Source organism: Antechinus flavipes, chromosome 3, assembly GCF_016432865.1.
Source record: "Antechinus flavipes isolate AdamAnt ecotype Samford, QLD, Australia chromosome 3, AdamAnt_v2, whole genome shotgun sequence".
Taxonomy (NCBI): Eukaryota; Metazoa; Chordata; class Mammalia; order Dasyuromorphia; family Dasyuridae; genus Antechinus; species Antechinus flavipes.
In genome coordinates, this window is record NC_067400.1 from 314,371,485 (window position 1) to 314,385,822 (window position 14,338).

A 14,338-nucleotide genomic window follows, 5' to 3' on the forward strand; every position below is an offset into this window, starting at 1 on the left:
TATACTAAATTTAAACTGCTAATGAGATAGTGATTAGCAGACAAGGATGGATGTGGGACTGCAGTTCAGGATGTATTTGACAATCTATCCTATGCACTGGGATAATTATTTTTTAAAATAATATTTTCCCAAATCCACAGCTCTTCCAATGTAGATAGGTAAAAGACACCAGCAGTGGCAAAAATCCAAGACTGAAATCTTGTTTAGTTTTTGCCTTTATTAACTACTCCAATAGTTGATGTGTTATTTCCTTAGTAAGTACTCTTTTTACCAAAAATGTTCATAAATAAGCCTTTTAGGTAAAGGTTTTCACAGATGTTGTGGCCAAAAAACCCAAAAAAATTCAGTGGCAAATCCTCTAGTGATAAAAGATCCTCACCCCTTTCATTTTACAGAATGAAGGCATGGAAAGATCAAGGGCCTTGCCCGAGGTTACAACACCAATACTCTAGAGCTGGGATTCATAACTCAGACTTTGACTCTATATACATAAAGATTCAACTCCCACCCATACAACCATTAAAAGTTTGTTGGAATCTCCAGGAGCAAACTATCTCCTACCACGGTTTTTGAAATTCCACGATTACTTCCATGCCACATAAGGAAACATCACTTAGAAATGCTAGCAGAAAAGTTAGTAAAATTAGGAGGTCTGCAGGAGAGTGATAAGTCATAATCTGTGGAAGGGTCCACTTCCTAAGAAGTTTTAGACCATCTTCTGAAAAGTATAGTCCCTTACTAAAAATTTCCAGATGTCTTCCTCTACCTCCCCAAAAAGCAGCATGTGACATGAATACTTTTAAGAAAAAAAGGTACAATATATACCCAAATAAACATTTCACCAAGTGCATATATAGATTTTATTTTTTAAAGAAATTATAAATATTCACAGATATAGAATTTTATTCTTCAAAGCCCCCAAATAATTTAATCTTATATTCATTCCTTAGGAACTATTCTTCCAACGATAGACAACCTAAGGGGAAAAAAAAGATATTTTAGAGAATTAGACTTCAAAAAAACATACTGTTTACTCTGACATCAATTAAAAATACTTGTAATGTCTTCCCTGAGAAACTTCAACAGCTCCCCTAATATAAATAAAATTATATTAAAGATAAAAATTTTAATGGTACTAGTTTCACTTAACTTTAAAATACACACTGATGTAAAATTTTCAAAACAAAATAAGATTATATCAAATAACAATCTCAGAAAGCCTTTGAACTAGGTTATGTATCTGTTTTCTTAAAAACATCTTCTCATAAAAGAAAAAAATATTTTGTTATTTTAAAACTACAAAGAACAGAGAGGAGCCTGCAGGGCATTTTGTTTGTGCAAGAGTGTTTGGCAAAGATAGGTGAAGTTGAAAGCTGCAAGGTCAGCTCAGCTCATCACTAACTTCCTGTGGAAAGTTCTTCAATTAGTACCTAATGTAAACTAGAAATTACAGCTACTAAGACCATTTTGAAATAACAAAAAAAAGAGTATTGGTACAGATAATAGCAATAGAGAATAGTAAAAATAATAGGCTTCCTCTCCTACTAATGCTTAAAAACACAAAAGACTGAAAAGTATAAACACATCAGGCTGTTCTGGCTCCTCAAGTGTCAGATTTCAAGAAAAAATGCCTTTCAATTCAGCTCTAACTAGAAAATTAACACTTTTTCTCAGGTCATCTTCTAAGAGATTTAGTCATTTTTGAAAAAATATTTTATTATTACTTATTTTATTGTTTATGTTTATATTTTAATATTTTCATTTTCTAGTAATTCTTTAACAAATCATCACAAAATGAGCCATGGCAGGAGGTGATATTCTCTCAATATTTATTTATGGATATTAAGTTGCTAGAGAGGAACCTATTCATCTTTGTGTCCCCCAACTGTACCTAGCAGAGTGTTCTGCTCATAGCAGGGAGCAATAAAGACTTTTTGGATGTATACATAGCAAAAATAATGTTTCCATATACTCCCTTCTCTGGCTAACTTTTTCTTAATTTGCAATTTTCCCTTATCTGCATATTGGCACATTCCACCCATTCTTAATGCTTGATTTAATTAAATAAGCATCTCAATACCTCCCTTCTCCAACTGAAAACTCTAGGGCTCTAGGATTTATAGGGTTAATTAATGGCTATCAACTCACATTTTCCTTAGAATTCTCCCATTCAATAGGGAGATTGCTTACTACCACTGCATTTCTCTCAACCTTAAGTTTCTTAAACTATAAAAATATAGAGCTTAGACTAGATCTCACTATGGTCCCTTATAGATTGAAAATTCCATAATTTTCCAAAACTGGATCTGCTTCCTTGGAATCACACTGTTGTTCACTGACAAATTGAAAATGTTTGAATTTACTATGCTCTGTATTTTTCCTAATATATGTGTGGGAAAAGGTGAATAACTTATAGATTCTAAAGTAGGTCAAGCCTTATAGGCCTCACTTTCGGCTTCTCCAGCATCACATGAGTTTAGATAAGGCCTGGACTACATTTCACTGTCCAACGAAGGGAGTGGCCAAAGAAGCTGTATATCACCTTGTCTACTACATTCCACTGACCAACTAGGAGAACAGTAGACTTATATGACCAATCACAACATATAGAGGGTGGGATTTTTGAAGTTCTTTGTCTGAAATGTATAAAAGCTGTAAGCATTTTGAAAGCTCTGGCCCTATCCTGCTGTGAAATTTTGCTCACAGACCAGGATGGGGTCCGCTTCTCGAGATTCTAATAAATAATTCTGCTTTCTATGAGATCTCTGTTGTACTCAAATTGGTTGGTCTTTTTGTCCCAAACATATAGAACTTAGCTTCTTAACTTCTTTACATAAAGAAACTCCAGCTATATTAAATAAGTGTATCAGCCTTACTAAAAGTGCTTTCTTAGACTATTTTTCAAATATTATATTCAAATATATATTTCAAATATAAACATGGATATTCAAATACTATATATATAAGATAGTTGGCTCCTGGAGATCCCACCAAACTTTTAATGGTTGTATGGGTGGAAGTTTAATCTTTATGCATGTGAAATCAAAGTCTGAGCTATGAATCCCAGCTAAATCCCAAATAAAACCTTGATATTTCATAGAATTAAGGATTCTGTGAAGAAATACTAATGCTAGTGATAGTCCTCCCTAAAATACTGAATAAAACAATCATGTGGAAGTTGCATACAGAAATTTTCCATTATGAAAATTAAATCTAATTCTTTTATTTTGCTCCAAAATTTATTCCACCTCCCTTTATTCCAAGGATATTCTATGCCATCAATCAGCATTTATGGATTCTAATCTATCTATCCACTCACTCACCTACCTAATTACCTCCCTATAAAATCTAAATGTGAAAACCTTAATTTTAAGCTACTTCACAAACTCCAAAAGGGAGAAAAATTAATAGTTTAAGAGCTAGCTAATTAGATTTATCCTCAGAGTAGTACAGTGAGTTCTATACTAAATGTAATCTCATTTAGAAAGCTAGTTCACATTTATCCACCCTTTTTAGCAATGGAGCTTTATAATTAAGAGTTTTAAGGTTTATAACACAAAGCCTACATATAAGCATTCTAGCAATAAAAACTTCCCTCAATAATAAGGTAGCATAAAAAAAAAAAGCATCTAATTTGAAGAGTTCAAAAATCTGGATTATAGCTTTAGCTGAATTCACTTGAATTCACTTCTGTGACCTTGAACAAGTTTAAAGTTTCTCATGCTCCAAGGCATACAGGAGAATTTTTAAAAATACCTATTCCTATTTCATAAAGATTATAGGATCATAGATTTTGTACTAGAAGAGGGTCAGATGTTATCTGGTTGAAGACCTTCATTTTACAGATGTAGGAACTGAAATGATTTGTCCAAAGTCATTCAGAGAGGAAGGAATAGAGCCAAGAATTAAATCTAAGACCAATCACTGAAAATCTAGTACACATTTTCCACTAAACCATCCTACCCTCACAATATGAAACTATACCAATTTCTTGGAATGGTCTAAAATTCATGATGTAACTAGGATTATTATCATGATTTGGGGAATGAGACAAATTACTTTTGCTCATCAGTGGACACTACATATACAGCAGAGACCTGCTGTAGTCAGCAATATAATTCATGCTAAATTACTAATAAGTAGAGGAGGGAAGCGGCTTCTAATGTCAGAAGACTAGATTAAGTAAGATCCAAATTTAGTAAGCAAGAAAATTTTAGCTCTTGAAGGTTAAAGACTAGAGGACTTTGAGTCTTTAGGATAGACTTACTTAAACCAAACTATTCAAAAATTTGGGATCACCAAACTAATTAGAGAGGAACTTGATAAATAAAAGGACTCATTATGATTTAAGTAATGTAAGCCTAAGTTTGTTGAAAATAATTTAATTTATATTTGCACTAATTTTGATTATATCTGTCATATAATGAATTTTAAAACTGGAAAAAAAAACTAATAAATAATCTAGGTCAAACTCTTCAATTTATAGAGGAGGAAATAGGTCTGTTGGAAGTAACTTACCTAAGATCAAAAGGCTAATTAATAGTAGGTTAGACTAAGGCTTAGATATCTTTTCTCCAGCTTAGTGCTCAAGTTCCATTTCCTTGCCCTTCCTCTTTACAGTCCAGGGGGGCAGGAACAATCCTAGAACCCCTTGGAAGATAGAAAACAGGGGCATATATAAACGTGGGTATCCAGATTTGTGACTTTATTATCATTTAGTCACTCAGATATTTAAATTAGTAGTATAGTTTTGTGGAAAGAACACTGGAATAAAAAAATTAGGGGGAGTATTCTGGGAAGGTAACAAAGCAGATCAGAAAATTTCAAGCTCTCCACATTGCCTCCACAGATAGATCAAATTCGCACTTCAGGATGCAAACTTGGGGCAGAACAGGGTCTTGCCAGACAACCTGAGAAGACTAGGGTTTAACCAGTGTGAAGTGCAACCACCTCCAGGCTACAACAAATGGATTTTACCTGAAAGCTGTGATCAAATAAAGAATCTTGACACAATAATGCAAGAAATGATCAAAGAAAATTGTTCTGAAGTGACAAATCATGAGGAGAGAGTATAAATAGGGAAAAACAAAATCCAATCACCACCTCAAAGAGATCCTTTGTGGAAAACAAAGGAATATTACTGCCAAATTTTTTAAACCCCAGATCAAAAAGAAAATTCTGTGAGAAACAAAACAAAACAAAACAAAACAATTCAAATATGCTGGGGGTAGTACAATTAGATTTGTACAGAATTTTTCAACAGACACAATAAGACTGCATGTCCTGGAATAACATATACAATCAAAAGAACTAGTCTTGTGGCCAAAAATATCATATCCAGTAAAATTATCCATAATATTGAATGAAAAAAAAAAAAAAAGACTTTCAATGAACTTGCAAATTTTCACAACTTTGTCTCAATTAACTCTGAACTTAATAGAAAATTTAACACAGAAGAGTCACTATCCAAGGTTAATTTCAAGGTACTCAACATGAACAAAGTTTAGGCTTTTTATATGGAAATGTATACCATATGTTTAAGACTGACTTCAATTATTAGGTAGCTGAAAAGAAAGACGGGGACAGAGTTCAATATGATCTGAGTCTAAAAAGTAAAATTGTAAAAATAATAATCATGTTATACAAACAAATGAGATGCAGAGAAAGAAATGACATAGAAGCATTAAAGGAGAGGAAAAGGGGGAAAAAAGTTTGGGTTTTTTTGAAAATCTATACACATCAGGAACGGATTAATTAGGTAACACTACATATATTATGAGGGATATATCACTCTCCAAAATTTAGAAAGAAATAAGGGGGGAGGGAATAAAATAAGCTGAAATATAGAAGGATGTATAGAATAATTATAGTGGGACAAGGAATATAGATTAATGGGAAAAGAATAAAGGGCAGGAAAAGGTGACATAGGATAAGGTGGGGTGCAGAAGGGTGTTTAGATTAACAGGAGTGGAACAAGGTGTATGATTAATGAGAATGGTTTAAAGAGGGAAGGAAAGGAGGGGGAGAAGATAAAGGAGGGATGTATTGGTTAGGGGAAGTTAACAGCAAGGCAAGTTAAAGAACATAATTAAAATAGGAGAGTTAGCAAAGACAGAAAATAAGGGATATACACAAACACTACAATAAGGACCAGAAGTAGAATTTATTAAGTAGGATAGTTAACATTGATCTTAAATAAAGTCAAATTTAAAGATATGCAAGAGAAAATTTACATTATGTCAGCCATATTAATATTGTCTTAGCTGTATGTTTACATATGGAAATATGTATGTATCTGCCTGAGCATATGTGGGCATGTATACATGTAGGTGTATGTATATGTGTGTATAGATATATGTGTATTATGTATGTAGGGGATAGATTGTGAGAGAGAGAATGTATGAGTGTATAAATATATGTGTGCTTGCTTAACTGTAGGCATCTTGGGGAGGTGGAAGGGATGAAAGAGGGAAAAAAGTAAAGTAAAAAGCACACAGCAGAGAACAAAAGAATAACCTACAAGGAAGCAAAGAAAAAACGGACACTCCATGAATATAATCTATTATTATACATGCTTTCTTGAAATGAAAATTTATTTTTATGTATTTTGAATACTCTGTAATGTTCTGCTGGGCACATGACAATGTTTTGTTTTGTTTTATTTTCTGCTTCTGCCTTTCTTTTTCTATTTTTTTTATTTTGCATTAAGTTCAATAAAAAGAAAAATAGAAAAGAAAAAATTAACCTTAAAAAAAAAAATTAAGTTCTAGCCTTATCTTTGCCACTACCTATGTGACCTTAGAGTGACTTCTTATCTCTGAGTCTAAGATATTTGATTCTAATTTTAAATGATTCAAAATACTCCACTAAGGCTCAGGTTTCAGTTTAAAGAAGAACAAGTCTGAAATATCAGAGATCTCAAATAGGTTGTAGAAGCTCAATTTAATTCCATTTTTTACCCAACAAATGCACTTCTGGATCATCTAGTTCCTATTCCACAGTTTTTCATGAGCTCAACAGTATTCAAGAATGGGAGTTGTTAAAATAAGCTTTTCCCTTCTGTTCCTTCTAAGTCAGAATCTGTTAAGTGCCAAGTCGCATTCTGGACATAATGTAATCCTACATCTCACCATTAACCTACCAACTTCCATAAATCTGAATAACATCGCTTCCCCCTTCTCCCTCTTTTAGCTATAATAACTAACCAGTCTTTGTCTAAATGAATTAAAGTGTGAAACTAAATGAACTAAAAGTTTCAATAAAATTAGTCAATCTGATTTTATTATTTTCCCCATCCCAATCCTTTCAAGATAGAGAAGTTATGCTTTCTATTTTTTGAAAGGAAACTTGTTACATTCCAAACATTTGTTAATAAAAAAAAAAATCTGGCTGGCAATTAGCTAACATTTAAGACTTTCTTTGTTCAAAAAATGTTTTATTTGACTTGTTGAAAAATTACACTCATTCCTTTCTCTCAAAAGTTTAAATAAGCTACTATCTAAGAGGTAAAATGTTGATTTTTAAAAAAACTTTGTTCAAAGTAATACCTACATTTACTTTCACTTGGTACTCACCATCCATCAACTTATTTCTTCTTTCATTCATATTTTGAATCCCAGGGCTCTCATACACTCCTTGTGAGCTTCAATTAGATGTCCACAGTGTTCTTCTCCTTTCTCAATGATGCTATAAAACACAATTTAGTCATTATTCAGCAAAAGAGGCATTAAGCTTCTCAGGTAAAAAATACGGACATTAACAGAAGGGAGTCAGTCAAGCTATAAAAACTTGTTATGAGAAATGCTGTTACAGAGACTCTTATAATTACAATTATTTTGATGTCACAGATAATACAGATAATCTACATGTTTAAATTCTGTGTAACAAAGTCTGCATGATCTAGAATTCCTAATGGATTCAGCAAAATAAAGACAAAAATATCCCAAGAACTGTAGCAACACAATAGTCTTTTACTATATACCCATTTCTCCAGAGCAATTTTTTAATTTGTTAGTAGAAAGAGGTTAGAATTCAGAGATTTTTTCAGGTCTTTACACTTAGTTTTCTAGCAATGCAATTATTTAAATAAAATTCTACTGTAACAATAGTAAATTTACTTAAAAACTATCCTAATGTCTTGAGTTTGCCAAGAGTTTGTCATAAGGCTATTTGTGTGTTTCTCTAATATTTCCATGAGTGAAAAATATTTCTGAAGTTTTTTTGGCTTCACATTTTTTTAGGGGTAAGAGGAGAAAGAAAAATTCTATTCCCAAAGTTAAAGACAGGCAATGGAATAGGAATAGAACTAAACAATTTCCCCAATTTTGTAAGTTTTGAAAGTGGCAAGTAAGAAGACATCAAGATAACCCTCATCGTCCAGTTTTCGAACCACTGACAAAGACATGTATTCCTGCTTATCTACTGAGCAGTACGTTGTTTTTCCCCATGGAAAAGAATCAAAAACACTGAGATACAAATATACATTAAAGTATATTTAGTTCATGTATTCCAAGTGTATTTTGTATCTTGCCCAACACTGGAGCTCAAAGAAAAGTAAAAATAGTAACTCTTTACCCTCTAAAAACAATATAACTGATATGTCAAGATATGTACATATGACACAGGCAATCATATATTGTTCTGAAAGTGTCAAAAGATACATATTAACAGAGTCTCATGTATCATACCACTAAACAAATGATTAAAAAAATTACCCAAGGGAACAGATAAACAGACATGCCAGGTGGGAGAAGGGAAATAATGAAAAAGGGGGCCGTGGAAATTAAATACCAGTAATATTAATTGCAAATAAAAATAGTAAGAATAATTGACTTTCATATAGCACTTTTAATGCTTGCACAACATTCTACATACACGATCCTCACAGCTTTATGAGATGGGCACTATGTGTGTTGTCCCCATTTAACAGATGAGGAAACTGAAAAGCTCAGAGAAGTGACTTGTCCATAGTTACACAGCTGGAAATGTGAAAGGGGGGAGGTTAAGCTAGGTCTTCCTGACTGGAAACAGAAACAAAAGATCAAAGGTTAAGTAAATGAGAATAGTGGCAAAGATCAAAATAGTCACATGAGACCAGAGAGGGAGGAAAAAAGACATAAAGACATTGACAACATCTTGAAAAAAACTACACAAAATGTGCCACGACAAGTATTAATGTGGGTAAATCTTTAAAACAAACTGTACAGATGATGAAGCTGGTCTGTTTTGTTAGCTTGCTTGTGAATAGTACAGAAATGACAGCAGCAAGAATCAAACTCTAGACATGTCGGAATAATGAACCAAATATAGCAAAAATACATTTTATAGGAACAAATGTGAAGCCTTTTATACTTAAAAGAAAAATTACCTGTACAAATATCAAACAAAGGAGAGCTGGTATTACAGCATTCCATGTAAAAAAAAGTCTAGTTTTAATTGATTTCAAGAGTAATGTGATTGCCAGAAAACTGAATATTAGTCATGGATTGAACTAATGGAAGTAGTTATCAGAACAAGAAAGTTACAGCATTTACACTAGCCAGACATCTTAAGTACCGGGCTAAAATGCCCATTTTTGAAAGAGTTACTGGAAGTTTCCATGGTTCTAGAAACCATGTTACGTAAGGATTGGTTATTAATTAGAATTGAGGATTCTAAATTCATGAATTTAGCATTTGTTGCATAGATTTGTTTATTTTTTTTTGCTGAGGCAATTGGGATCAAGTGACTTGCCCAGGGTCACAATTCTGTGACCTAGCTGTGTGTCAGCCAGGAAAGGTTAAGTGTCTTAGGCCACAATTGAATTCAGATCTTCCTGAGACTTCAGGGCTGAAGGGCTGGTACCGTATCCACTGCACCATGTAGCTGCCTCTTGTTGCATAGATTGTCTAAGTCAATTCTCATTTTAGAAATAAGGAAACTGAAGCACAGAGGTTAACTAAATTCACAAATCCATGAACTTAAGTCATTGAGAGAACTGAGTGCAAGATTAAGGTATAATTTTATTTATTTTATTTTGGCAGCATGGCTAATGTGGAAATGTGTTTTGCATGATATGACATGTCTAACTCATAATATTGCTTATCTTTCTAAATAAATAGAGGAGGGACTAGGAGGAAAAGAACTCAGAATATGGGGGAAAAAACTTTAAATGAATGTTAAAAATAAAATTTAAGAACAGAAGTTCATTTTTAAAAATGATTTTTTTAAATCATCATAAAATGAGATATAATTTAATGTGACAGATAGAAAACTTGTCTAAAAGGTAGGAAGGACCCAAGTTCAAGTTCTGTCTATGACAAATGATGGCTTGTGATCCTACACAAATAGACTTTAACCTCTCATAATTCTAGGTAATTCTCCAAAACTCAAAGTTACAGTGGTATTAACTTGCATTGGAAGGGAATTCTCTACACTGAAGATATCCAAAACTGAGCCACAAAGGTACAAGCACTCCCAATATTTAACTAGGAAACATTTGACAAGACAAATACTTTAGAACATAAGATTGTTGATGTGTTTCTAAGTCAACATACTGCCTTCGAGGATCTTTATGAACAGTTTAATGATTTATTTAAGTTGGACACCATAGTTCCAACTGAAATAGATCAAAGGTTCAGTCCATTCTCTCGCTAGCCCTAAAGTATAATAGATATATAAAATGAAGATATCAGCCACTCAATGTTCTTAAAAATTGAGAAAGCTGAAAGCTTTTTTTTTTTTTTAAATTAAACTCCTTCATTCTAAAGAAGCAGACATGAAGACTTTGAGAAATGACCATGTTACAAAGGTGATAGGGCAAGACCATGACAGGTACCCTTTGAACCTTCCCCTGTATCACGTGGTCTGGTGCTTCGTAGGTAGTAAGAAAAGTTCGTAGCTGAGGGGAAGTCCCTTCTCAATGGTTCCCTGGAAAACGGGGAAGTTGGTCTAGATTGAAGATTCTTAACTTGGGGGAAAGGAAAGAGTCTGAATTTTGGAAGCTTTTGTAATTATTTTTCAGGGTAATCGGTTTCCTTTGTAATCCTATTTATTTTATTTTATGCACGGGGAAAACGTGGTTATGGGAGGAGGTTCCTGGCCACAAGACTCAAGGTTAAGAATCCGCGCAGGCCGGACACCACTTACCAAGCATCCCGGGCTTTCTTGGTCTCCGGGCATGCGCAGCACGGTTTCAGCGGCTTCTTCTCCTCGACCTTTCCGGAAGAGTCGGAGTCACAGCTGGCGGCCGCCAGGGTGGACATCTCCAGAGTAGTTGCAGAGGACGGCTTCCTAAGCACCCGGAACAACAGGGGTCATTTATTATAGGGAACCCGGCTCACCTTCCCTCCCTCTCCCCAGCCCACGGGATTTCCTTAGTCCCTGCACCTAGAGGCTGGGAAGATCCCCTTTCGTGAATCTCCCACTCGATAGGAATAGAACCGGATCTTACCTCCAAGAACTCAATTCGGGAACTATTTTCCTCACCCCTCCGGAAGTTGGGGAGAAAAAGAGGAACCGGAGGTCCCGCCTACTCCGCCGAAGTAGCTATTCCACAGGACAAGCTAAAGAAGATCCCGCTTGCGTCATACGGAAGCCGGCAGAACCGGAAGTGTACTTAGTGATGAAGGACGGGACGGTACGGGCAAATTAGAGCTTTCACCAAACTATCAAGTTAGCTTTTTTTTCTTTTCCTAACCTTGTTGTACACTCACGGGTGATGTGAGTAAGAACCTAGAAAATGGGTTTTTCCAACTGAGATGATTTTGCAAAACAATAAGTCTCCATGTTTTTACTTGGAGGAAATTAGGGTGAGCTGATGCAGCTCCTCATGTGTGCTTCCTATTTCAGTATCCTCCCTCCCTCCTTCCTTGGCAACTTGGTAGAGTAGAACACTGAATTACACTTGGTGGGACACTTATTGGTCCTGGAGTGAGGAAGTTCTCCTGTCTCAGACCCAGGGCAAATCCCGTGAGAGCCTCGGCTTTCCTAACTGTAAAATGGGGATAACATAGACCTGCTAGGATTGTTATGTGAATCAAACAAGATAATATTTGCAAAACTGATGAGGTCCTTAATGGTGTGTTGGACCAAAACTGAAGAACTGATCCCTGAGGCAGGCAAGGAGAAGGCTCTGATGGAGATCTGTTCAGCTTCATGGTTCCACTTTCTGGGGAGGTTTTCCAGTCTCAAATGCAAGGTACATCAGATCCCCGAGATTCACCCTTTGGAGAGGTCTGGAGCAGTTTCACCTTGCCATGCCCTATCAGAAATCCCAGTCATGTTCCTGAGGTTAAATTTTCCCTATAAAATCTATTTGTGGGCTATCCCATGGCTGCTACCTTCCTTTGGGTAAGTCAGCCACTGCACTCTGTTCTTAGTCTCTTTTGTCTTTCCCCTCTCCAAACCACTGTGGTATTTTCCCCAAACTCCACTACTCTTCTCAACCCCGTTTCTCCTCCTTACCAGCTAACTAACTTTTGGGATACTAAGTCCCTTTCAGGATTTAGCCTGCCAGATGGGGGCATGCCCCAACCTCTGGGGTGCTCCCTTTCCAGTAGGAAATTGTGAATTCCACTGAAGAACTTGTCTTTCACATGCTCTCCATTCTATTTTATATTTACCATTCCTGGTGTCTATTGTAGCCCTTCATTTTGTCTGTAAACATAATGCTGAAGAAACTGAGCAAGACAAGAGATTAGAGACCAATTTAATAGTTTATTAAATGGAGAGAAATACTGGGACCAATGGATCCATGGTTGATCCCAGGGCTAGACGAGACTATCATCTTAAAAGAGTCTAGCCCAAGTATGGGGACAGCAAGCTTTTTTATAGGATAACAAGAACAATGACATAGTGGGGGAGGCACCTAGATGGGGATAACCTAATGGTGGAGGAGGTTACTGACATTCTAATGACATCTAAAATGGATAAACCTTTATCTTGTCAAACATTAAGAAGGAATGTCTACAACCTAAAGATATAAAATCTTTATTGTGGTGTTATTTTTCTTTAAAATATAATGGTTCTCTCTGGGAGTAAGTTTCTTGGGGAGCTTTTCTGGAGGCAGCCTTAGTGTCGGTTAAAAGTAATAATCACTCCAAATGCAGCCAGTGATTTTATTGTCTCTTCCAAAATCTTATCTCCTTCACTTGGGGCTTGGCTAGTTTTCTGGAGGCCTTCTCTCTCCATGGTTCCAAGAGCTCTTGCCGCTAGTCCTTTGCCTCTGCTCCCTTCAGCCTCCAGCCAGCACAAAGGTGGAAGATGGAATGAATCTGTCGTCTCCTTGCTTGGGGCTGGGCAGCTTTCTGGAGAGCCTTTAAAACTAGCCTTGGTCTCAGTGGGGGAAGTGCCAGGAGGCCAGCCACCGCGGTGAAAGTTGGAATGAACTGGTTGCACCTCGCTCTAGAACAGGCTTCTCCTGAACTCACTTGATGCTCCCCTCTCAATCTTTTCAGCTGAACTAACTTGACTGGCTCACTGAAGCTCTATTTATGCTCCTTCTCTGAGAGTGGGATTATAGGTTTCCTCCCAAAGTATTCTAAGACCCTGAGACCTTCTTGCTTATATGAGTTCTCTAAAGATGTGAACACAAGCATTGTTTCTATCAGTATTAGTGACTTATCACCTTGTAAGGATTTGCTCTTAAGGAGTGAACCAATAAGCATTGTATCAATTCCATTGAGTTAACATTAGGATTCTAACATTTCCCTCGAGTTATCACCTTGTTACAAGTTGAGTTAACACTAGGATTCTAACATCTCCCGCTTTCTTTTGTTTTAGAACATAAGCTGGTCATGACCTCCCTGACTTCTCAAGGAGGAGAGAACCCCAAAAAGAAGGTGATCATGCCTTCCCTGACTGCTCAAGAAAGAAGTGAAAACATTAAGAGGGAAAGGTTATAACGTAAGGCAGAATAACTAAATAGGACAATTGGAGAAACTGGATCAGGACATTAAAAAGGGAACTTTGGCACAACATAACCCCTTCCCCAAATAAATCTAACTTTTGCCAAAGAAAATGTCCATTGTGAATTATTCATGTGACCAAACCCCAACTTTTGGTGCCTATCATCTTCTGATTTCTACGTCAACCACATCAAAACGCTGGAGAAGAGAAAAATCAAAGGGGATAGTAAGCAAATTAGGAGTGAAGAAACGATTTCTAAGAGTTTTTTATTCAGCTGTGTCAGATTCTTTGTGATTCCATTTGGGGTTTTCTTGGCAAAGATTCTGGGAATAGTTTGCCATTTCCTTTTCCAGCTCATTCCTCAGATGAGGAAACTGAGGAAAACATCATTAAATGATTTTGACAGGATCACACAGCTATTAAATGTCCAAGGTTGAATTTTAATTGAGGT

The 14,338-nt window shown here is 35.7% G+C and overlaps 1 protein-coding gene and 1 long non-coding RNA gene across 3 annotated transcripts; one reads left to right on the forward strand and one right to left on the reverse strand.

Annotated features, from left to right (window-relative positions):
• Positions 1-846: 846 nt before the first annotated feature.
• On the reverse strand, positions 847-11,521 carry LOC127554109 (cytochrome c oxidase copper chaperone). The gene is made up of 4 exons (XM_051985346.1): positions 11,432-11,521; positions 11,128-11,271; positions 7,575-7,686; positions 847-976 (listed from the first exon to the last, which is right to left on the reverse strand). Exons 2-3 carry the CDS (start codon positions 11,241-11,243, stop codon positions 7,602-7,604), a joined length of 201 nt encoding a protein of 66 aa, XP_051841306.1. The 5' UTR covers positions 11,244-11,271; positions 11,432-11,521; the 3' UTR covers positions 847-976; positions 7,575-7,601.
• Positions 11,522-13,999, forward strand: LOC127554110 (uncharacterized). 2 transcript variants are annotated; one of them, XR_007951899.1, is made up of 2 exons: positions 11,522-11,617; positions 13,762-13,999. It is a non-coding gene; the product is annotated as an uncharacterized LOC127554110 (long non-coding RNA). The 2 variants fall into 2 exon arrangements; XR_007951898.1 differs by having other exon boundaries at positions 11,554-11,652.
• Positions 14,000-14,338: the final 339 nt, after the last annotated feature.

What these genes read in the sequence shown, in the direction of transcription:
- LOC127554109 (XM_051985346.1), bottom strand. Translation starts at nt 11,243, where the DNA reads ATGTCCACCCTGGCGGCCGCCAGCTGTGACTCCGACTCTTCCGGAAAG. An exon ending in AAGAAAGCCCGGGATGCTTG is followed by an intron (nt 7,687 to 11,127) that starts GTAAGTGGTGTC and finishes TGTGTTTTATAG; the next exon opens with CATCATTGAGAAAGGAGAAG.